Source organism: Nicotiana tomentosiformis, chromosome 2 (assembly GCF_000390325.3).
Source record: "Nicotiana tomentosiformis chromosome 2, ASM39032v3, whole genome shotgun sequence".
Classification (NCBI taxonomy): domain Eukaryota; kingdom Viridiplantae; phylum Streptophyta; class Magnoliopsida; order Solanales; family Solanaceae; genus Nicotiana; species Nicotiana tomentosiformis.
The window spans coordinates 22177104-22201350 of NC_090813.1; the positions used below are offsets into that span (position 1 = coordinate 22177104).

General features: G+C 37.3%; 1 protein-coding gene across 4 annotated transcripts in view; it reads left to right on the forward strand.

Moving 5' to 3' along the window:
• The first annotated feature begins 6263 nt into the window (after positions 1–6263).
• LOC104114511 (E3 ubiquitin-protein ligase PRT6-like) overlaps positions 6264–24247 on the forward strand; it is a 31082-nt gene continuing 13098 nt past the window's right edge. For 3 of the 4 annotated variants that reach the window (XM_070195071.1, XM_070195070.1, XM_070195073.1), the window contains exons 1-10: positions 6265–6693; positions 8850–9965; positions 15517–16721; positions 16872–17012; positions 17703–17946; positions 18056–18763; positions 22027–22227; positions 22365–23026; positions 23394–23445; positions 23530–24133. In XM_070195071.1, the coding sequence (XP_070051172.1) occupies positions 6625–6693; positions 8850–9965; positions 15517–16721; positions 16872–17012; positions 17703–17946; positions 18056–18763; positions 22027–22227; positions 22365–23026; positions 23394–23445; positions 23530–24133 (5002 nt within the window). In that variant the 5' untranslated portion in view covers positions 6265–6624. Of the gene's footprint in view, positions 6694–8849; positions 9966–15516; positions 16722–16871; positions 17013–17702; positions 17947–18055; positions 18764–22026; positions 22228–22364; positions 23027–23393; positions 23446–23529; positions 24134–24247 lie in introns of all 4 variants that reach the window. The other variant, XM_070195072.1, reaches the window with a different exon arrangement.

Genomic DNA, 24247 nt, shown 5'->3' on the forward strand with positions numbered 1-24247 from the left:
GGATTGGACGTCACTATTAATTTCTAGATCAAATAATGTAAATTAAAAGAAAAACTCCCATCTTTAGCAATAAGTTTCTACTTTCTTGGTAACTACACAATTGCAAAAAAACAAACATGTATAACCATAACATGCATGCAGCCATATATATATATATATATATATATATATATATATATATATATATATATATATATATATCCATTTTGTTGACAATTTATGCATTGATTTCCACGCATCTTAGCCACGTACACAAGGAAAGAAAATTCAAGATTTTGAAGGAGAAAAAGTTAACAGGACAAAAACACTGGGTAATAATACAAAGATCGATAGTGTACACTGATAACTGTTGTATCAATCAATGAACATTCTTCCGTGTTAAAGAAAAATATTAGTACCACGTAATTCTTTTTCAATACTTTGTCACGACCCCAGTTTCCCTCTGTAGGATGTCGTGACGGCACCTAATTTCTAAGACTAGGTAAGCCTAACACTTACTGGATTAATAGAAGAAATCAACAATCTACGAAGAATATGGGATAAAAAAAAATTTATACACCATTTCAATTCCCAAAACCGGTAGTACAATCATAAGTTCTACTGAGTTTGCTACAAAACCTCTAAATAGAACTGTTTCGAAATAGAGATAAAACAGGGCAAGTATAATAACAGAAGATGACTCCGAGGCTTGTGAACGTAGCAGCAGGTAGGGGTGTACATGGATCAGATTGGTTCGAATTTTTGAATTACCAAACCAAACCAATTGTATAGGGTTATTAAATCTAAATACCAAACCAAATCAATAAAAGTCGGGTTTTTTAATCTCGGGTTTTTCGGATTTTTTCGGGTTTTTCAAATTTTCGGGTTTTTTTTTGTTTTTTTCATAAAGTCTTCATAGCACAAAACGTAAAATTTGTGCTCCAAATATTTCGTTAATCCTAGTAAGACACAACTATATAAGGTGTTTTTCAATAAAATAACATAAATATGAGATGAGTCATGGCATTGTACTTAAATATTCAACAATAAAGATAATAAAATTGCATAAAATAAATATTATTAATAAACCATAATAAAAACAAATTTAATTTAAAAGTATGCCTAATAAGTACTATTATTTACATGACTAACCACTAAAAGAAAAATAAGTTATACATTTTATCTAAACCATCGAAAAACTAAAAATAGATATCAAACAATATTTTCATCCATAGTATAGTTGAATTGAATGTCTTTTATTAGCATTATTATTGATTTGATTTTGGTTTAGCATTTATTTGAGTTACTAACATTTATGGACTATAAAACTTATTGGAGCATCCGAAAATTATAAGCCCAAGTTTGAAATAATACGTTAAAAGATAAAACTATGAAAAAATTTAAAAAATATTTATAAACTATATTACCATAAAATTTTTTATGTATTAAATATATTTAAAACTTCTATACATATAATGTCGGGTTGGTTTGGTTTCAGTTTGACTTTTTTTAGTTAAAACCAAACCAAACCAAATATGGTCGGGTTTTTTTTCCAACACCAAACCAAATCATAGTCGGGTTTTTTTTCTCTGATTGACTCGAATTATCGGGTTGGTGCGGTTTGTCGATTTTGTTTGTACACCCCTAGCAGTAGGTTTACCTTTGAGTCTCCACAGCAAGATCCGTACAACTAGTTAGCGATCGACTAACGCTGAATTACAGGGATCTGTACAAAGATGTGCGAAAGCGTAGCATGAGTACACCACAACGGTACCCAGTAAGTATCAAAACTAATCTCTGTGAAGTAGTGACGAGGGACAGTCAAGACACCTACTGGACTAGATAACATGAACAAGTATATGTATAGAACTAACAGAGTACGATATCTCTACAGAACTACGCATAATGACAACAATAATACGTTACTTGCAATAAGAAATAGAAGCAACAATTAGCAGCGGGACACCACAAGTAATAACATAGCAGAGTAAGTTGGACACAGTTTAAATCCGGTGAAAAATAAATAAAGGAAAGACAAGTAGCAACTCGATAAGAATAATCGCTTTCACACCAGGTTTATCCAATAATCCCCACGAGGTACCAAACCTCAAAAATATTCACAATTCACGGGTCCCAATTCGTGAACCCTAATCACTTGGCATCTTGTGCCCTCATTACAACGGGTAACTGCACGGACGACGCACGTGCTAATAGAATAATTTTCACATAGAAGTCAAGTAGACGAGGGTATTTATGAATGATCAATAATATCAGGATCCACCTTCTTAAACCGATAGGGGTGATTAATTACATGTATGCTTGTGCAAGTATTCTATCACAGTTCAGGCCAAAGAATAAGAGTAGAGGAAATGCACGGCACATAAGAAACAATCCCCACTATTTGCACAAAGTAAAACTCACACAAGTAAGGCACGCCACTACACATATATCATCAACAACAATGGCCCCATACCATCTCAAGTCATCACAAATCAATCCCCGACATAGCCCACCTTGTCTCGCTACGTACGCAATAAATAAGTAAATGCCTGCCTTGTCTCGCCGCACGTACATATAAATATTCCCACTTTGTCTCGCCACATGCGCAAACACACAGATATAGACCGCCTTGTCACCCCGCATGTGCATCATCAATAGTAACAAGAGCACGGCATAAACTTCATGCAAACACCCGAACAAAACCTCCCAACAATATCACGTGCCAAAAATACAACATCACAATAGAATAACTTTCACAACATGTGCCCATATTCTACAACATTTCCTCTAAACAGTGTCAATACTACAACCGCGCATAGCCCTCGGCTCAACAACTGAGTACAACAACAACAACAACAACAACAATAACACGAGAATACGACAAGTAAATCAACTCAAGAGCTTTGGATCACAAAGAAGCGGTAGAACGAGCTCACAAAGAATAAACACAATAGGGAATACTAGTCTCAATAAGAATAGCTCAACAAACGACAAATAATATGTAACAAATGATTCCACATAAGTACAATCCGACAACAAGGGAGATAACATGAGTCAATAATTCCAAATAAGGATGAGACAACTACGATAAAGGATAACTAAACTTTATTTAGGGTTGAGCAATTACGAAGAGATGCAACAAATTCAATTAAGAATAAGCAACGAAAAAGATAATCATAACCTCAATTAAGGATAGACAATTACAGAAGAGATAATAATAATTTCAATTAAGGATAAGCAATATAGGAAAGGATAGCGTGGCAATCGAAGAGGCAACAACCTCGGTTAAGGCACACAAGAGTCAAATAGGCAATAAGGGTGGAACATGAAGCAATTAATTCCAATTAAGACACGTAGATGTAAAACTAGCAAATGGGGAACTTAACATAACAAAATAACTTCATATCTAATGAACATAAGAGCCTAAGAGCCTTAAAAGGTCATCTTTACACAAATAAGCCCGAGCACGTGTTCGTCACCTCGCATACACGGACTTCACATGACACAATTAGCACCAAAGACTCAAATCCTAATGTGTAGTTCCCCCACACAAAGTTATGCAAGATATTTACCTCAAAGAAGCTAGGCCGATCCTCTAAAATGGCCCTCTTAAGTGAAACAACCTCCGGACGGCTCAAATTTAGCCAAAATAACTTCAACCTATAAATAAAACTCATAGAAAATAATTCTGGATAATAAAGTTTCGATCTTTAATTAAAACTAAAAAGTCAACCCCTGGGCCCGCGCCTTGAAACCCGATAAAATTTATAAAATCCGAACACCCATTCCGATACGAGTTCAACCATATCAAAATTATCAATTTCCGACATCAATTCGTCCTACAAATCATCATTTTATATTTTGAAAGGTTTCTACAAATTTTTCCCAAATTTTCAACTTAATTCACTAATTAAATGATGAAAATAGCAATGAGTTCATGAAATATAATCACTTCCGAGTATAGAACACTTATTCAAGTCAAAGTCGTTAACAACTCCTCTAAAATCGCCCAAAATCGAGGCTTCAAACTCAAAAATGAATAAAAAATGCCAAACCTTCAAATATATGATTTTGCCTAGGGCTATTCACATTTGCGCACAAAAATGTCGCATCTACGGCTTCAATTTTACGAGAAAAACACCACACTTGCGGTCTTCACTTGAAAGCCCATAACTCGCACCTGTGGCCCAATAATCGCATCTGCGATTGCGCAGAAGCGTGACAAATCCGCAGAAGCGGACGACCACCTGGAACACATATAGCGCATCTGCGATCAACCTTCCGCATATGCGATCTCGCACCTGTGCTTCCCTCTCTGCAGAAGTGACACGACATGACCTGCACCAACATCGCATAAGCGACGAAGAACCTCACAAAAGCGGCTCCGCATCTGCGATCAAACCTCCGCAGATGCGGATACACCAGAAGCAAACCCGGTCACAAGCAATAAAATCATCCGAAACTCGTTTGAAACACACCCAGAGCCCTCGGGACCCAGTCCAGAAATACCAAAAAGTTCCATAACACCACGCGGACTTGCTCGAGACCTCAAATCACATCAAACAACGTCGGAACAATGAATCGCACCATGAATCGAACTTGTGAAATTTCAAATATTCCAACTTCTAAAACCCATGCCGAAACACATCAAATCAAACCGGAATGACGTCAGATTTTGCATGCAAGTTTCAAATGACATAACGGAGTTAATCCAACTCTCAGAATTGCCTTCCGAACCCGATATCACCAAAGTCAATTCTCGGTCAAACCTCTAAATCTTCCAAAAACTTCATCTTTCAAATTTTCGCCAAAATGCTTCAAATTATTGTACGGACCTCCAATTCCAAATCTGGATGCACATCTAAGTCCAAAATCACCATACGAACCTATTGGAATCATCAAAATACTATTTCAGAGTCATCTACATAAAAGTCAAATTCCGGTTAACTCTTTCCGTTTAAGCTTCTAAAACAAGAATCTTTTTTCCAAATCAATCCCAAATCATCCGAAATCCGAATTCGACTACGTACGCACGTCATAACACATAATACAAAACTACTCGAGACCTTAAACTACTGAACAGAGCACTAATACTTCAAACGACCGATTGGATCGTTACATACTTGTTCGAAATCACTGAATATAGACATTCTGGTAGAATGACTTGGTCAATGCTGCTCTCGAGAGTGTTATTTTTATCTAATGTTAACTCTCTACCATTGCCAAGTAACCCGTATGTATTCACTGACATTGCTAACTAACCATATATCAATAATTATGGTAGATGAATTGGATCCCTCTATTTTAATCAGAGATTCTGAGCTCGAGCAATGTAAATGAAAAAAATTCTTGATAAGGACCTCTTCCCCCATTAATGAATCTTATGCCTTGCGAATCCGTATTAGTCGGGTTGGTGAATTTTAAATAGCAAATAATTATGTAAAAAAATTACATGTAATTACAAGCTTCCACACTTTTGTGCTTGCTGTGCTCAACCTGAGAGTATTCTCTTTCCCGCTATTTTGATAGTTTATAATGTGCTTGGATATTATTTTCCTTCGGGGCAAAAAAAGGACTTTTGTTTTTCCTTTTGGCCCCATACTTCAAAAAAGAAAATATTATACTTGAATGTTTAACACTTGCTTGAGTAAAATTTGCTATTGCGTGTTAACCAACTTAAGTAGTAGTAATTTGATCTTTGTATTATTACCGAATACCAATCCATATTACATAACAACTCATGTATTATAACGATATAATTAATCTGTTACCGAACTTGACATGTTCATAAAAAGGATTATGAGTTTGACATGTGCATACAAATAGGAACAGAAAAATTGATGCTTGAATGTTTTAGCAGGAAGACAATTATAGTAAAATGATTTATAGGTGTAATTTAATTGATCACATATATAAATTAATTTTTTCAATCTCTTCTATCTTGATTAAATTTAAAATACAGAACAAAATTATATATTTAATATATAATAATATTTTTATGACTGTGCGAAGCACAAATAAATTTACTAGTTACTAATAACTAAGGAGCAAAAGTGCTATTATTCCTTATTATATAACATATTCACAATCACACTATATAACAAAAGAAATACAAAATTCTCTAAATCATTAACAAAATTAAAGGTTAATAATAACAACAAAGAAACGTTAACCAAACCTTATGTCAGGAACAAAAGTGCCTCGCATTTAAGGAACATGGTCAAGTGCAAAAGATCATAGGAGTAGTAGTTGTTACAAGTCGCAAAGTTGTTGGCCTATTTGCTATTTCTATTATTAAGAAAGGTCTTTTATTTTCATTTTGGCCTTTCATTTTTTAGGACGAATTATCAAAGGCTAAAGTCAAATAGTACTGCACATACGCAATTAGGCTTTATCCAAAAACAAAAAGGAAAAGATTACAGATCGTTCCAGAGCTATGACACTGTTATTAAAATTTTCCAATTTTCCCAATCAAAATTCAGTGCTTGAACTCTAATTTAAGGATCTGATGCTCTATATTCAGCTAGGGTTTCAATATATTTGATAGTACAGACTATATAAAGTATAAACTGACACTAGTGTTTAGCCCTGGGGAGTAGAAATTGTGGAATTGTGAATTGTAATTGCACCGATTGGATTAGGTCAATGTTCCGAATGGAGATTGACTCATCGCCCGAGTCAAATACGTTCACTTTTCGGGACCGTATTCTTCAGGTAATCATATATTGGTTGTGTTTGAGGCTATTATAATTTACAAGATTCATTTTTTGATTCTATATTTGTTCTGTTTTTTTGTTTTCTCGTTTAATTCGAATTAAGCTCTGCAGCAAGACAATGACGCGGGGGGGGGGGGGGGGGGGGGAGCAAAACATTCTAATGGACCTTTTTCATAGTTCTCAGTAAATTGACATGTCAGCTGACCAAATGTGCGAATATTTTTTAAACATTTGCATTGAGGTTATATGTTACTTAGATTTTGCACCTGCTTATTTATCTGCAAGAAGCAAAACAGACAAAGACGAATCCGCAATTTGAACTTTATGAGTTTGAGATTCTAAGACAACAACCTCAAGTGCTAGTTACCGGGTTCAAAATTTAATATTTGTTCATATCTAGTGAAAATCTTTACACATATTTAGGATTTGGGGAAAAGCTACTTTACATCCGCCCCTGGGAACAGACCGTGCAATATCATGGTCTACTGAGAGGACCCTATCTAAAGTAGGAGCAGTTTTTCTTAAATCCTATTCTTAAGTTGTTCAATAGAAGATCCAAAAACTGGTGTTGGATGAGAAGATAATCACTCTCGTGTAATTGGCCATAACAAATGGAACTTTTTGGCTGAAGCTGATTTACTATTAATCCTATGATTGAGAATGTAAGGTAGTCTTTTACTTTGGAAATTGAAGGATGGCTACACGGAGGCAGGATTTTAGGTAGCTAAAAAGGAGAGTGTTAACTCAGGGGATTATTCGAAGAGTCTGCGTGCTTTTGAGGCTATATGGAGATTTAAATTGTTTGATGTACGAGTAGTTCTGTTATAAGGGGCCTTGACGTTTGACTAGTTATTAGATCGGAAGTTGGTTTAGGAGGAGGAGCTTATGTTGTTGGACAAATGAATCAGACTCATCAATGGGCGGTGGAGTTTTCATAATGGTGATTGGTGAGTGGTAAGACAATTAAAGTAAGGATCTGCAGGTGAAAATGGGAGAAGCATATCCGTTATTTGATGATTTGAAGATAGATATAGAAGAAAGATTTTGGTTGGTAAAGTGAATGCATGACTCCATTATCACTATTTAAGGTGTTATGTAAATGGTGATATGGTAAGGCTTAGAACTGATTTTTTAATGTTCGAAATTATTGAAGTCATAAATGGATCACCTTGTAACGAGGTCAGTAGTGGTCAGAGGCAAAAAGGCAGAAGAGTACCTTTGCTTAGAGACGGTCCTTTTCAGGTTGCACCAAGGAGGATTCTAAGTTTAGAGGAAAAGGAACATAGACACAGTTACAGAATTTGCAGCTGTCTTCACTCTCTTTTCTCTTATATGCTTTCATGTATTGAAAATTCATTCACCAAGAGATGCAATGATGGCCTACATGTTTTTATTGCGATGGTACTTGTTGGTCTCTTAATACTTATAATAAAAAAGGTACTTGTTGCTCTCATAATATCTGCTGCCTTCTTGTTAGATGATATCGATCAATCGAGAAACTACGCCACAATCCCAAACTAGCTGGGTTCGGTTGTATGAATCCTCTATATTTGTTCCGCTCTATTCTCATTTCATTCCAATAGTTCTTTGTTCTTATTAGATGATATATTTAGGAAAAATAGTTTGGATATGTGTTGTGTATCTCTTGAAATCTGGCTCTTGAAGCACTAGTGTTGGGACAACTCAAATGCTTCCTTATGGCTTTTGTCATTTTTATGGTTCAGAACTATGCTCGCCCTCTTCCCATTCTCAGAACTGTGCAGAATATCCCTTCGATCAATTATTGTTTTCCTTTCTTCCTTTGTTTATTGGGGGGGGGGGGTAGTTGGTTCTAGTTGGTGCTACTTTATTAACCCCAGTTGACTAGTTATTATATGTTTTAACTGTCGAGATTAAAAGGAAAATCATAAACAATGCTGGGTATGTCGCATTTACCCTGATCTTTGATAGTAAATTCTGCCATTTCTAGATATTTTTGTATGGTGTGGAGGAATGACTATAAATGGGATAAGTGAACTGTGAGAATCAGAAAAGAAAAACAGATTTGATCTCTTGTTGTTATTTTTATCTATTCCCTATTTGTTCTTGGTTTAAGAAGTGGGAATTGGTTCTTTCAAATGGATCTTAGCATCTAACCCCCTGTTCTCTTGTCAGAGGCTTGACAGTCTTGGAGTTCCTGCAGAGAATTTGGAACAACTAGAGCCTGGTTTAGTTGCTTATGTGAAGAGTAATAAGTCTCAAATTGGAGAGTTGATCTCTGCACTTTTGCCTACTAATGAGGAGGCAATGGAGGTTATTACAGAACAACAAATAGAGTCTCCAAAATCCACGGGCAGCTCAAGCGTTAATGTTAAAGATTTATTCGGAGAAAGTATGAATTGGTTACAGTGGTTGATGTTTGACGGTGAACCAAGTAGCGCGCTGGAGCAACTGGCAGACACTGGTCAGCGTGGTGTTTGTGGGGCCGTTTGGGGTAACAATGACATTGCATATCGTTGCCGTACATGTGAGCATGATCCAACATGTGCAATTTGTGTTCCATGTTTCCAGAATGGGAACCACAAGGACCACGATTACTCTATCATTTATACAGGTGGGGGTTGCTGCGATTGTGGAGATGTTACTGCTTGGAAACGTGAAGGGTTCTGTTCCAAGCATAAAGGTGCTGAGCAGATACAACCTCTTCCAGAGGAGTTTGCAAACTCATTGGGGCCTGTACTTGATTTATTACTGTCTTCTTGGAGAAATAGGCTCCTATTTCCAGAAAGCATCTCCGAGCAAAACCCAAGAGAAAATGATCATACTACTGAGCTCAAAACGGTTACAGATGAGTTGACATCTGCAGTGGTGGAGATGCTATTGAAGTTCTGTAAGCATAGTGAAAGTTTGCTTAGTTTTATCTCTAGGAGAGTATCTTCTTCAGCAGGGTTACTAGATATTCTGGTGAGGGCAGAGAGGTTCATGGTCACTGAAGAAAATGTCAAGAAGATTCATGAATTGCTATTGAAATTGTTGGGTGAACCTCAATTTAAATTTGAATTTGCAAAAGTATTTATGAGCTATTACCCAACTGTTGTGAATGAGGCAATAAGGGAATGTAATGATACAGTTTTCAACAAATATCCTCTACTATCAACATTCTCCGTGCAGATATTTACGGTGCCTACTTTGACCCCACGCCTTGTGAAGGAAATGAATCTTTTGTCCATGCTGTTGGGATGTTTAGGGGACATACTTGTGTCTTGCGCTGGAGAAGATGGTAAATTGCAGGTAATGCTCTTTGCTTTCAATTTATCAATAAGCATGATTTGGATAATTATATTACATTAAGGATCATTGTTATTATTGTGCGAAATCTAAAGTTCTGATATAAGCATATTTATATACTTGTTTTTTTCCCCGTTAACAAACATATTTATATACTTGTTAAAAGATTTTTTTGAATCCTCTTTCCTTCTCCGTTTAGATATGTGTAAAAATCTCCTTGTGTAGCTTATGTTACTAAGACGGGGAACCTTTGGATAATAGTAAGAATTGCTGCCGTTGACCAGAAGGTTATGGTTCAAGCCGTGGAAAGAGCCTCCTATAAAAATGCAAGAAGGCTGCGTATAATAGATCCAATATGGTCCAATCTTTCCTTGGACCCGCTCATAACAGGATCCTGGTGCACTAAGCTGCCCTTTCGCTTATGTTACTAAATAGGTTCTTCTCTGTTCTTGGATGGAGATGTATGTATGGTTCCTCTGCAAAATTTTGTATATTAGGTGTAGACTTCTTTGGATATCACCTCGTAAATGCTCTAACTTTTCCTATGCATGGATAGATTAAGCTATAAATTACTTCGAATATAGGAGTTGAAATGAAGTCATACAACATAACTGTTTTAATAAGTCGGAATCAGAATACATAAAATTGTTTTAGTTTCTGCTATATGTAGACAAATGCGTGAAATGAAGGCCATTAACTCCTGCACTAGAATCTGTTCTCATCTTATTTGAATAGAATAGCCTTGAATGGCCGTTTGGTTTTGAATCTCGTGTGTATTAGTTGACAACGTTCAAAAATAAATTTCTTTGCTTTGCTTTTTTCCTCCGTTGGTGGTTGGATCAACTTGCATAACTCGATTATGCTACTGAGTACCTCATACTCCCACCAGTCCTCGATGCTGGTTAATTAGGATTCTTTCTTTATATAGAGGGTTCCTTTTTGTTTAATGCATTGAACTTTATCCACTACTATCTTACTTAAAGAAATACCTTACGAGTTAAGAGAAGTATAATAGACACAACCATAATTAATAACGTAGAGGGTCCTTTATTTATTTAATTAATTTCGTCATATTTTGCCTTCTATATCTTTTATATACTTTTAGCATGTAATAGTTACCAATACAAGGAATATCGACTTCGGAGTAACTTTGCTACCAAAGCTTAGGCATATGGAAGAAATCACCTAGCGCCAAGTTCTCTTGCCTAGTTTAGATAAAGCACCCCTTATCGCCCCACAACATCTGGTTAGGACACAAAGCTTATTCTATTCCTAAAATAGCGGATTCTATAACAACATTCTGCCTTTTCGAAGACAGAGCACTCGTGGCACACACTTTGCCTTTTGCCTTAGAAAGAGTTCAACCCACTTGAAGAGGAAAGGGGAGTAGGCATAGTACCGGAAAGTACGGATTCGGGGTTCATCCCTCAATCAAGCGCTACTTGATACTCAGGATAGATTCCACTCTCAGTTAGTACGTACCTTTTTTTTAAGGGATTTGAGATAAGATCTCCCATGATCTTCATTCTAACTTTATCAACCAATAGTGACACTGTTGGCTGCGAAATTTCTTCTCTGTTTCGACGACACAAGGCAAAAAAAGCAATATCTGCTAGTATTTAAACATATGAACTGCTAGATCATTTTTTCATGGGTCATTATATTTTTCCCAAGGTCAAATGCTCTTTAATGCAGCCATTAATGCTGTGTTTTTGAGTGTGAATAATTATGTATAGTCATAGTTTAGTTGGCAATTCATTGTTTAATGAATTTTCTGACGAACACCTTTGTCAGATTATTCACCATTGGGGTTTCTGCTGTACACCTTGACCGAGTTTTTTTTGATAAGGGAAACACTTATCAAAGGGAAACACTTATTAAGAGGAATTTCCAAGTGCTTCCCTCTTGGTTCTTTTCTCCTCTGTAGTGGAGTAAATGTGTCTCCGTTGATGGCTGTCTTTAGCAGGTCATCTGAGCATAAATTGCGCTGGAGCCTGGACAATGTTTTTAAGAGCGAGAAGCGCAAAAAAGCGACAAGGGCTCGCCTCGCTTCAAAAGCGAAGCGCACGTTTTATTAAAGTGAAGCGCAATTCTTAAAAAACATAATGTAAACCTTGCAAAGACACAACATAAAGTTATAAATAATCAAAAAGTTCAATTTAAAAACTTAAAAGTAGGTACTATGTACCACCAAATCCTCCACAAACCATAGGACAAGCAAAATCAAAGCTACTAAATTACTAGAATCAACATCTTATTCTTCTACTCTTCTTGTTCTTCTTTAAGATTGTCAAAATCTTGAATTCCTCTATTATCTTCATATTGCTCGTCATCTTCTTCTTCCCCCTCCTCTTCCTCTTCATGATCACTTTCATCTTCATCAATTAGGGATAGGGATCGACTTGTAGTAGCCACACTTTTTCCCTTCCTAATCGAGCTTGCACTTGAAGTATTCCCCCCTTAAACCATAAGGATTCTCCCCAACTCCACTAGCAACCGCAACATCACCCCAAGTGAAATTAGAGTCGCCTTCAAATACTTCTTCATCTTCACAATTTTCGGGGACTCCGGTTAGCCACTCATTAGCCTCATCAATATTGTCCAAAAGAATTGGATCAATTAGATTGCGGTGGTTGTAGCGACGCCTCAATGCTCTATTATATTTTATGAACATAAGATTATGGAGGTGCTTCAAGGTTAGTCGATTCCTCTTCTTTGTATGAATCTACAAACAAGATGTCTCACTAATTAGTAGGAGTTGGGACAATTGAGATATAATTTACTTTATCTCAAAACACGAAATAATTCTTTTTATTTCTCACGTGTTCAAAAACGCTCCAGTTCCTTTCACATCCGGATGAGCTACAGGTTAAACTTAGAACTCTGATGGCGAAAGTCTGTAAATCCGGAGTCTCTACACCATATTGGTCCCACCACTCAACTATAGAATTGAAAAAAAATATTCAAGAGTTAATAAGTATAAAAAATACATTAAAGTTAGAGCTATAAAATATAGAAGCACTTGGTCACCTGGCGACTTTGTCTTTCTTTGTTTAATAGCAAGTCGGAGCTTAAAAAGTCCCTCAGCTGCCTTGTAAATAGCAAGTTGATCTACTATCTTTTCTTGCAAGTCTTCATCTGGGTTCAACTTGATAACAACCTCATGGAATCCTGTCCACACTTCTCAAGCCAATGAATTATTCTCATGCTGATCATAAAAGAGTGACGGGTTCAGAATAAGTCCAGCTACATGCAAAGGTCTATGAAGTTACTCACTCCATCTTGCATCAATGATCTGAAAGACCTTTGCATATTTCTGCTCATCAGTGAATGATGCTTGAATAGCCTCCTTGGCCCTATCCATAGCTTCACAGAGGTAGCCCATTGATGGTTTTTGCTTCCCATCCACCAAACAGAGTACTTTAACCAAAGGGCCACCAATTTTAAGAGCATGAAGGACATTATTCCAAAAAGAATAAGAAAGAATAATGCGTGCATCATCTTTCCCCGCACTTTCCTTTGCAAATTTCCTCTTGCTCCATTCCTCTGAAGTGAACAACTTTCTCAAATTGGATTTTTGCAAGTGGATACTATGCAAAGTCAAGAAAGCAGTGGCGAACCTTGTCTTGCCCGGTTTCACCAAATTATTTTGTCTGGTGAATCTTCTCATCATATTCAATAACAAGGGCCGCTGAGAAATATAAGAATGTACCCTAACGCCCTGGCCAAAAACTGTAGAGAAGGGTTTTTCCTTGAAAATGTCTCTGAATATTAAGTCGATACAATGAGCCGCACATGGAGTCCAATAGACATTCTTGTACGCTCCTTCCACTATGCCACCCGCTTTCACATTTTTACTCGCATTATCAGTGACCACTTGAACAATTTTGCTTGGGCCAATCTTTTCAATGGTGTTCTGAAACAAGGTGAACATTTTGATGTGGTCAGTGGAAAGGTTGATCCAACCACCAACAGAGTTTTGATGTTATATAAAATTTTCAATGGTGTTATAAAATTTTCAATGGTGATCCAACCACCAATGCGTCTTCTCCTTGCTTACGCAGATATATAACATCAAAATGTTATATATATATATATAACATATATATATAATAATTAATTTTATATACTAAAATATACATTAACAAAATCAAATAAACTAAAATATAACATATACTGAAATATACATTAAAAAAATCAAATAAACTGAAAAATATAACATATATAAATAATAATAATTTTATATACTGAAATATACATTAAAAAATCAAATAAACTAAAATATAACATATATATATAATAATTAATTTTCTAAAATGAAATACATATAAAATTAATCAAATAAACTGAAAATATAACATATATATAATAATTAATTTTATATACTGAAATATACATTAAAAAATCAAATAAACTGAAAAATATAACATATATAAATAATAATTAATTTTATATACTGAAATATACATTAAAAAAATCAAATAAACTGAAAAATATAACATATATAAATAATAATTAATTTTATAAACTAAAATACATATTAAAATTAATAAATAAGAAGAATAAAAGGGGGAAAAACAGAATCTGGACGGGTTAGAGATAAAAGGAAGAAGAAGAAGACGCTGAAGTCTGAACAGTCAACAGTGTGCAAACTGGATTGTCAGAGATAAACGAAGAAGAAGAAGAAGGAAGAAAGAAGGAAAAAGAAAGAAAGAAAAAGCAGAATCTGGACGGGAACAAGAAGAAGAAATAAAGAAGAAAGAAATAAAAGAGAAGAAGAAAGGAGAAGAAGAAAATTTCCTGGACTGGTCAGCAATGTCGATGAAGTTGAACCCTAGCTTTGGTCGACGTCGATCGAAGAAGAAAGAAGAAGAAATGGTCAGTTTTTGTCGATTTAGGGTCTGTTTTGTATAATAAAAAAACAGACCCAAAGTTTTTTTTTTTTAAAAGGGCCCTTTGCGCTTTTTTAACAGAAGCGATCGCTTCTTCGCTTTCCTCGCTTCGTCGCTTCCTACATTGAAGCGTGCGCTTCCCTCGGTCGAGTCGCCTCAGGCAGCTAGAAGCGACACTGGGTCGCGTCGCGTCGCTTCGCGCTTAAAGCGACGAAGCGATCGCTTTTCTAAACACTGAGCCTGGATGTAGTTTATCTGAAAGTTAATTGACGGTGGTTGGTATGTGGCTTCATTATCCATTTAAAAGAAACAATGAAGGAGAAATGTTCATGCTTGACAAAGGTGTTCGAAAAAATTGTGCTCTTTTCTTGGGCTTACTTTCCACCGTTCAAACAAGGATGTCATCTGAAATATATGAACACTCAATATGAGTTTTATTTCTGGTGGACCTTAGGCTCTTTGCAAATGCAGAACTAGATTGTTTTCTTTTCCTTTTCTTTCTTTTTACAGTTCTGTTAAGTGATGCCATACCTAGTCTTGTTTGATTTTCTGCTCGTTTTGCCTAGGTTTTATGATATTGTCAGTTCACTTTTACTATTAGCTGTATTACCATATTTCTGTATTGCCATCCGTTGGTTTGCTGAGGTTGCTTGGTTATTCAGGTCATGAAATGGGCAAATTTGTATGAAACTACTCTCCGTGTGGTTGAAGATATCCGATTTGTTATGAGCCATTCTGCTGTACCCAGATATGTGACTAGTGATCGAAGAGATATATTGAGAACATGGATGAAACTACTGGCTTTTGTGCAAGGAATGAACCCACAAAAAAGAGAAACTGGTGTTCATGTAGAAGAAGAGGATGAGAATATGCATTTGCCTTTTGTTTTGGGTCATTCTATTGCAAATATTCATTCTCTTTTGGCGGGTGGTGCTTTCTCTATGAGTAGTGCAGAAGATGCTGATGATACTTTCTCCAATACACACACAGAAGATTTTGAGGACCAAGATAGCCAAAGACATGCAAAAGTGGGAAGGCTATCACAGGAAAGTTCTGTATGCAGTATGACTGGAAGGAGTCCACTAGAACATGCATCCAGGGCTCTTGAAGTAAAATCTGATAGTTTTCCTGTATCATCATCTGTTTTATGTTTAATATTCGAGTGCATAAAGGCCATTGAAAATTGGCTGGTAGTCGATAACTCTTTGGGGCCTCTCCTTCAGATATTATGTCCAAAAACAAGTTCTATTCCTGGCAATAATTTCTCTGTGTTTAAAAAGACACTTTCAAAATTTAGAAGAGGCAGAGAAATCCTTAAGTCACAGAATCCTCCTTCAAATGGCGTTAGACTCTCGACTTCTGCTGAAGGTTCTAATAAAGAATATTCTTATCCTTCCCGGAATGGTGGCACTACCTTGGATTCTGGCCAAAGTTCCGGCCGAGAAGCAGCTTGCCTTGGTGGTCATGATGCCAGTATGCTGGAAGGAGATCATGCATCTGAATTAGAAGCTCTCCGGTTGCTGAGTTTGTCTGATTGGCCTGATATAGTATATAAAGTTAGTTTGCAGGATATATCTGTTCACATTCCATTGCACCGATTACTTTCGATGGTTTTACTGAAGGCACTAGGAAAATGTTATGGGGAGACTGCACAACCAGGTTCTATTTCTGCTAATTTGTCATCTTCTATCCCTTGTGACTTTTTTGGACATATTCTGGGAGGCTACCACCCACATGGGTTTTCTGCCTTCATTATGGAACACACTCTTCGGATTAGGGTGTTTTGTGCTCAGGTTCATGCTGGAATGTGGCGTAAGAATGGTGATGCGGCCATATTATCCTGTGAGTGGTATCGCTCTGTTCGCTGGTACGTAAATGGTTCAATATGCAATCTTTATACATGGCCCTACAATGTAGAATAAGGAATTTCTTTTGTTATGCTAATATATATGAGATTTAATCTTTAAAGATTCCTCAGATAGTATTTAACCATTCTTCTTCTGAACTTTTTGTGTAGGTCTGAGCAGGGTCTGGAACTTGACCTCTTTCTGCTTCAATGCTGTGCTGCACTAGCCCCTGCTGATCTATTTATTAATAGAATCTTAGCACGTTTTGAGCTATCAAATTACCTATCCTTCAATCTTGAACGCCCTAGTGAGTATGTCTCACATTTCCTTTTCTTTCCTAGACGACTTCCATTTTACATCCACTATGTGTTTGCTTCAGCGGATTAAATATATAGCACTCTTTTCTTTAATTAATACATCTTAACTGTATGCTATATACTCTTTCACTGGGGGGTGGGGGTGGTAAGGTACCCCATATGCTATTTTATAGTTGAACCTACTCAACTCTTTCACTGTGAGTACTTTACAAAGGTTTCTAAAAATAATGCCTATAGTGATCATTATACATGTCGGGAAACAAATGTATAGGGATGTGTCTGACATCTATGAATAGTGTCATCCTTGCATTCACTTGACTTTGACGAGTCAATCAGAAAAAGAAACCCCTTTTAAGATCGTTTGCTGCAGGATTTTTGGTTGCTTATTAGAGAAGAACTGGAGTTTGAGTTTGTATAGGGGTTCTTAGTTGCTATATACTCTTTGAGCTGATTGATGGTCCCTTCATTGAGGCTATTGCTGGACATAGATTGGCTAATATTCTTATGGTTAACTAGACTTGAATATTTGATTCACATGAGATCTGCACTGTATGTTTTTGCTTGATAGTGTATCTTGTTGTATATGTTCTGTATTGATAACGTGTGATGCTTTGGGATCTCACAAGTACTTTTTCCATGCATCTAATACTTGCTCTATCTAATACCATTTGCCATTCTTTTTAGGTATGAACCGGCTTTAGTTCAAGAGATGCTTACTCTAATTATTCAAATAGTGAAAGAGCGACGGTTTTGTGGGCTAACCTCGAGTGGGTGTTTGCAAAGAGAGTTGGTGTATAGACTATCAATTGGTGATGCCACTCATAGTCAGTTGGTGAAGTCTCTTCCTCGTGATCTCTCCAAGATTGATAAATTTCAGGAAGTTTTGGACAGAATAGCAATGTATTCAAATCCCTCTGGCATGAATCAGGTTTATGCCTAACATTTTGTTTATTCTTTAATCCTTGTACATTTCCAAAGGAAATCAATCTGATCATTTTGTTATCCTGTGATGTCCACTAATTCCTTATCTATCACAGGGTATGTACAAACTGCGGTTACCCTATTGGAAGGAACTGGATCTGTACCATCCTCGTTGGAATTCAAGGGACTTGCAAGTAGCCGAAGAAAGATATATGCGTTTCTGTAATGCATCAGCATTGACCACTCAGCTTCCAGGATGGAGCATGATTTATCAACCTCTTAGTCGAATAGCTGAAGTAGCTACCTGTAGGACGATCCTCCAAATTATCCGCACAGTTGTATCTTATGCTGCTTTTTCTGATAAATCAAATGCTTCACGTGCTCCAGATGGTGTTCTGTTAACATCACTGCATTTGCTATCACTAGCATTGGATATTTGTTATGCACATAGGGAATCTGGTGAACATTCTTGCTGTGAGGGTGATGTTGTTCCTATTTTAGCACTAGCTTGTGAAGAAATATCAGTGGGTAGATTTGGTGAACAGAGCTTGCTGTCTCTACTCGTTTTCTTAATGAGGAAACATAAGAAAGGAAACGACTTTGTGGAAGCTGGAATGTTTAATCTGTCATCTTTGATTGAAAGTCTCCTGAAGAAATTTGCTGAACTACAACCCGAATGCATGGACAAACTGCAAGACCTTGCTCCGGAAGTGGTCAATCAATTATCTCGATCCTTTCCAAGTGATGATACTAATAGCTTCAGATCATTTTCAGACAGTGATAAGCGTAAGGCTAAAGCTCGAGAGAGACAAGCTGCTATACTGGTGAGATTACACAAGAGAAAGTTAATGATATGTTGTTCAATAATTTGCTAAATATGGCCTGTTCAAAAAATAATTTGGTAGATATGGATAGTCTGTTTTCAGCTCTCTAGGCAATTAGCGGCAAGTTGTTGATTTTGCTGCTCTGTTGTGTCGACTGTTTGCTATGTAGGTCAAGACTTGAGAATTGGAAATTCCTTCTTTGGCATACGGGGGAGGGATAGCCTAATGGTAAAGACCCATATCCAACCATAAGGTTTGGGGTTCGAGTCACATGCAACTGTTGGACTTCTAGGTAGGGAGTTTTGGGGTAGTGGACGGTACCAAATAAAAAAAATAATTATCCTTATCTGGTATATAGGTTTTGGTAATCTCCACATTAAATTCTACATGCTTGGTCAAAGCAATCTGCATTTTTGTCTAATAGCATTATTTTAAAAAAAATACATGTTTGGTATAAAAATCTTTATGTACCAGATAGGGATAATGTTAGTGGAATGAAAACAATAGGGTAAACTACAATAACATCCCTCTAGTTACAATCACAAAAATACATTCTCTATTGTCTAATTGAGGAGACGCTGGGTGGCGTTAATGAGAGGCTGGAGGTCCGGAGACATACTCTGGAGTCTAAGGGTTTCAAGTTGAGCAGGGCCAAGACAGAATACTTGGAGTGCAAGTTCAACGGTGTTACCCAGGAGGCGGACGGGGATGTGAGGCTCAATACGCAAGTCATTCCCAGGAGAGAGTTTCAAATATCTGGGGTCTATAATTCAGAAGGATGGGGAGATAGATGAGGATGTCACACACCGTATTGGAGCAGGGTGGATGAAGTGGAGGCTCGCTTCCGGTGTCTTGTGTGATAAGAGTGTGCCGTTGAAACTTAAGGGTAAGTTCTACAAGGTAGTGGTTAGACCGACTATGTTGTATGGCGCAGAGTGTTGGCCAGTCAAAAACTCCCATGTCCAGCAGATGAAAGTAGCACAAATGAGAATGTTGAGATGGATGTGTGGGCATACTAGGTTGGATAGAATTAGGAATAAAGTTATTCGAGACAAGGCGAGAGTGGACCCTGTGGAGGCAAAGATCCGTGAGGCGAGGTTGAGATGGTTCGGGCATGTTAAGAGGAGAAGCACAGATGCCCCAGTCAGGAGATGTGAGAGGTTGGCCTTGGGAGGTGAGAGGAGGGGTAGAGGTAGGCCAAAGAAGTCTTGGGGAGAAGTGATCAGGCGGGACATGGCGCAGCTTGAGCTAACCGAGGACATGACCCTAGATAGAAGGGTGTGGAGGTTGAAGATTAGGGTAGAAGGTTAGTAGGTAGTCGTGCGTTTCCCTTTGTCTTCTCTAGTTCGGTAGTATTAGTGCTAGTCCGGTACCCTTTTTTCTTTAGTTTGCTATATTCGCATGTCTTGTTCCGTTATTACTTGTCATCGGTAATTCCGTAGTTTGCTAGTAGTACTTCGTTCATATTCTCGTTTGCTGCCTTGGATTTAGTTTTCTAAATATATTGTCGTGCTATTACTTGTTATCGGTACCTCTTTCATATTCTCTGTTGCTATCTTCGATTTAGTTTTCTAATTATTTGTCTTGCTATTACTTGCTATCAGGGCTTCTTTCACCTTTTTTAGCTGAGGGTCTATCGGAAACAGTTTCTGCCCTTCCAGGGTACGGCTAGGCTGCGTACATCCTACCCTCCCCAGACTCCACCTGTGGGATTATACTGGGTTGTTGTTGTTGATTGTCTAAAATCACAATCTTCCCCGTTAGTGATTTGTCTGGTGGAGTTAACTTTGAGTCTATTGACTACGTTATGCCTTACCTGGACTACAGGCGTATTATGTTCAGAATAATATTTATTTTTCAAGTAAAATTGTAAGCTAAAATTTCTTCAGTTGATTAGTGAAGGTATCTGTTTTCTTAACTCAGAAAAGTGTATTAACATTTTTTGTGTCAATATGTGTAATTACAATGACCAAATGAAAAATAATAGTACAACTTAGTATTAATGACAAAGCATTGCTACTTAATGTAGGTTATGCTATAATTGCTGCTACTGAGAATACTCTGCCTCGCACCTGTTCAGGGCAAGAAACCTATTCCATTCCACATGAAGTAGGAGACATAACTTTATCCTGCAATACTACAATGCATATATTCCGGAGTAGGAGGATGGTGACCTAGCAAACTCTACCTTCTTTAGTATTATCACAGCCGCATAATTTAATTAACAGAAGTTCTCCCAAACTGCACAAAACATCCTTCTAGGATTCCAAACGGGCAATTGTAATATTTTTTAGGTGAACAGGCAATTGTAATTGATTTTTTATCTGTGTCTATGACTTGTTGCTTTATACACCACGAAGGATAGCACTGGAACAATACTTTCCTTCATGATATCTTGAACAAGTCATTAGTGTTAAGTCTACCATGGAATGTTGGAGACCCAAAATTATTTATATCATGGAGGGAATTATTGTTCCAGATAAGAACCTAAGGGTGTGGCTTCGTGGTCAATGAAAGGGGAAGAGAACCATGAGTCTCAAGTTCAAGTCCCAGCGAAGGCAAAAAGCACTAAGTGATTTCTTTCCATCAGTCCAAGCCTTGTGGATAGAGTTACCTGGTATCTGTTGTTGGTGGGAGGTAGCAGGTATCTCGTGATATTAATCAAGGTGTGTGCAAGCTGGCCCGAACATCACGATTATAAAAAAAGTAGTTTCTTCCCATTTGCCTAAGTCTTGGTGGCAAGAGTTACCCTGTATCTGTGCTGGTGGGAGGTAGCAGGTACCCTGTGAAATTGTCGAAGTGTATGCGCAAGCTGGCCTGGAAACTAACATCAATTTTAATAAAAGAGAGTATTTCCGAATAAAGGAAGACAGCTGGATACCTGTTTGAACTTGCATATTACCAAATATGGTAACAAACATGTACATGTATCTCCTGTTTATTGACATGCACTGACCCCATAAAAAAGCTCCTTGGCGCTAAAAAGAATCAAGGTGTTGCAATTTAGTTTTCTCCCTAAAGTTGAAGCTAGCCTTGCTTTTCCTCTATATATATGAAACATAGAGTTAGAGAATTGCACAACATATCATAGATTTGAATGTTGTTTGTGTCATTGTCATTCTGATGCATACTTCCATTGCGCTATGTTGCCATACCATAGTAGAACTAGAGAAAACTTAATCTCTCTGTTTTTAGTTAACAGTACAGGGAGAATCTGGTTTGACTCGGTCACTTTCTCAATGTATTCCATGCCTACTGTACAGGAGAAGATGAGGGCCCAGCAATCCAAGTTTTTAGCAAGCATTGATACCACAGCAGATGCTGCTGTAGATGATTCTAAACGTGGTAAAGAGTCATGCAATTCAGATGCTAGACCTAGATCTGAAGAGGCTACTCCTGTGATTTGCTCTCTTTGCCATGACCCAAATTCTAAAAGTCCTGTATCTTACCTAATTCTTCTTCAGGTGGGTGGCCCTATTTTATGTGTTGATATCATTTTCTTCTACTTGGATATGACTGGTGATTTATCTGATTATTGAACGTTAATTTATCCTCCTGATAAAGTGAACGATACTTATTTCATCTTGATTCCTGATATAAGAAATCCAGGCTTCTCAGTTTCACCAACAGAGGTCCTCCTTCATGGGAACAAACTCGCCGCTCTGGGAAAGAGCCCATGTCTTGTGCCAAAAAACTGAAAGACATTTTATCTGAAAGGAGCAATCTCTCAAGAAGTTCAGAAATTATTTCATCGTCTTGGTTAATGCAATTAATCCAAAATGAAGTAAATGAGCTTGCTTTAGAAGGACAACCTAATGAAGTGGAGGCATTTGTGGAATATATCAAGGCAAAATTCCCCCCAATGAAGAACATTCAACCTCCTTGTGTATCAAGCATTGTAAAGAAAAAGACAGTCTCTTCCTTCGAGATGCTAGAAGAACACATGTACTCGTTGATTCGGGAAGAAATGGATGTTAACTCACGGAGCTGGGATCCTTTGAAAAATGATAAGAAGCTCTCAGCATTGGGTGGTAGTGGGCGTGCTGCGTCACTTTTGCTTGGAAGATACATTTCTGCTCTTTCAAGAGAACATAGTCCTTCTGCGTCGGTGAATAGCCACAAAGCACAACTGGAGTCAAGTATGGTGCGTCCAGCATACGATGGATTTGGTCCATCAGATTGTGACGGGGTATATCTTTCATCCTGTGGTCATGCGGTGCATCAGGGATGCCTTGACCGCTATTTATCTTCGCTAAAGGAAAGGTAATAATTTCTTAACCAAAAAAGAGGGTGGGTGCCTTGAAAGTTTTTTTTTAATTCCTTCCTTTTGTTGTTGTACTTCTGAGGCTGTCTTGTCTGATCATTGAAGTGAACTTCTTAAGCCATTATCAATCTTTGCTTTTCTTTATTTTTCTGATTTGGCGAAATTCAGTTTCTCTGTGTCACTGGGTTGTTTTCCTATCACTGATCTTGTATTTTAGTCTACTTTATTCTAGTATTTCCATCTCAAACTTAAAAAGTTTACTTTATGTTAGACTTACTATGCGGGATGTATTATTGTGCTCCGTAGTAGGACTTTTGTCCAATTCCTCAAGTTTAGAGCAGTAATTGGCTCGTAACTTTTACGCAGGTACACCAGAAGACTTGTTATTGAAGGAGGTCATATTGTAGACCCGGATCAGGTTCAAAAACTCCTTTATATTCTTCTTCTCTGCTCTCTTATGGAGTGAATTGCTAAATTATTGTCATTTATTCTGTTTTTTCAGGGGGAGTTCCTCTGTCCTGTATGCCGTGGACTTGCCAACTCAGTGCTGCCAGCATTACCTGGAGACACTAAAAGGTTGACACAGTCTGTTTCAACTGGTCCATCAGATGCTGTAGGCCCTTCAGCACTTCGTTTTCAAGAAGCTTTATTTCTCCTGCAAAGCGCAGCTGATGTTGCTGGAAGTAAAGAGATTCTACACAGTTTTCCACTTCAGCAATTTGGGCAGATGAGAATAAATCTTGAATCTGTGGTTGGGGTATTATGTGAAATGTATTTCCCAGACAAGGATAAGATTTCAGAATCTGGTAGGCTTAGTCATTCTCTGATCTTGTTTGACACACTCAAGAACTCACTTGTATCAACAGAAATTGCTGCTCGATCTGTGAAGACTTCTTTAGCTCCAAACTACAGCCTTGATGCCCTGTATAAAGAACTCAAAGCTTCAAACTGTTTTATATTAGCCTTGTTACTAAGTATTATACAAAGCACACGGACAAAGAATTCACTTACTGTCCTGTTGAGGTTAAGAGGTATTCAGTTGTTTGCAGAGTCTATATGCTCAGGCACTTCTGCAGATGAGCCTCCAGACAGTCCATCTGTTGGAGGTATGGTTCCTGCTCCATAAGTTGCTTTTTATGATTCTATTATTTGTAAAGGATAAAGCTGAGATTCTGGGAATATGGATATTGTGGTAATTGATGTCAGGGGAATCTAGAGGC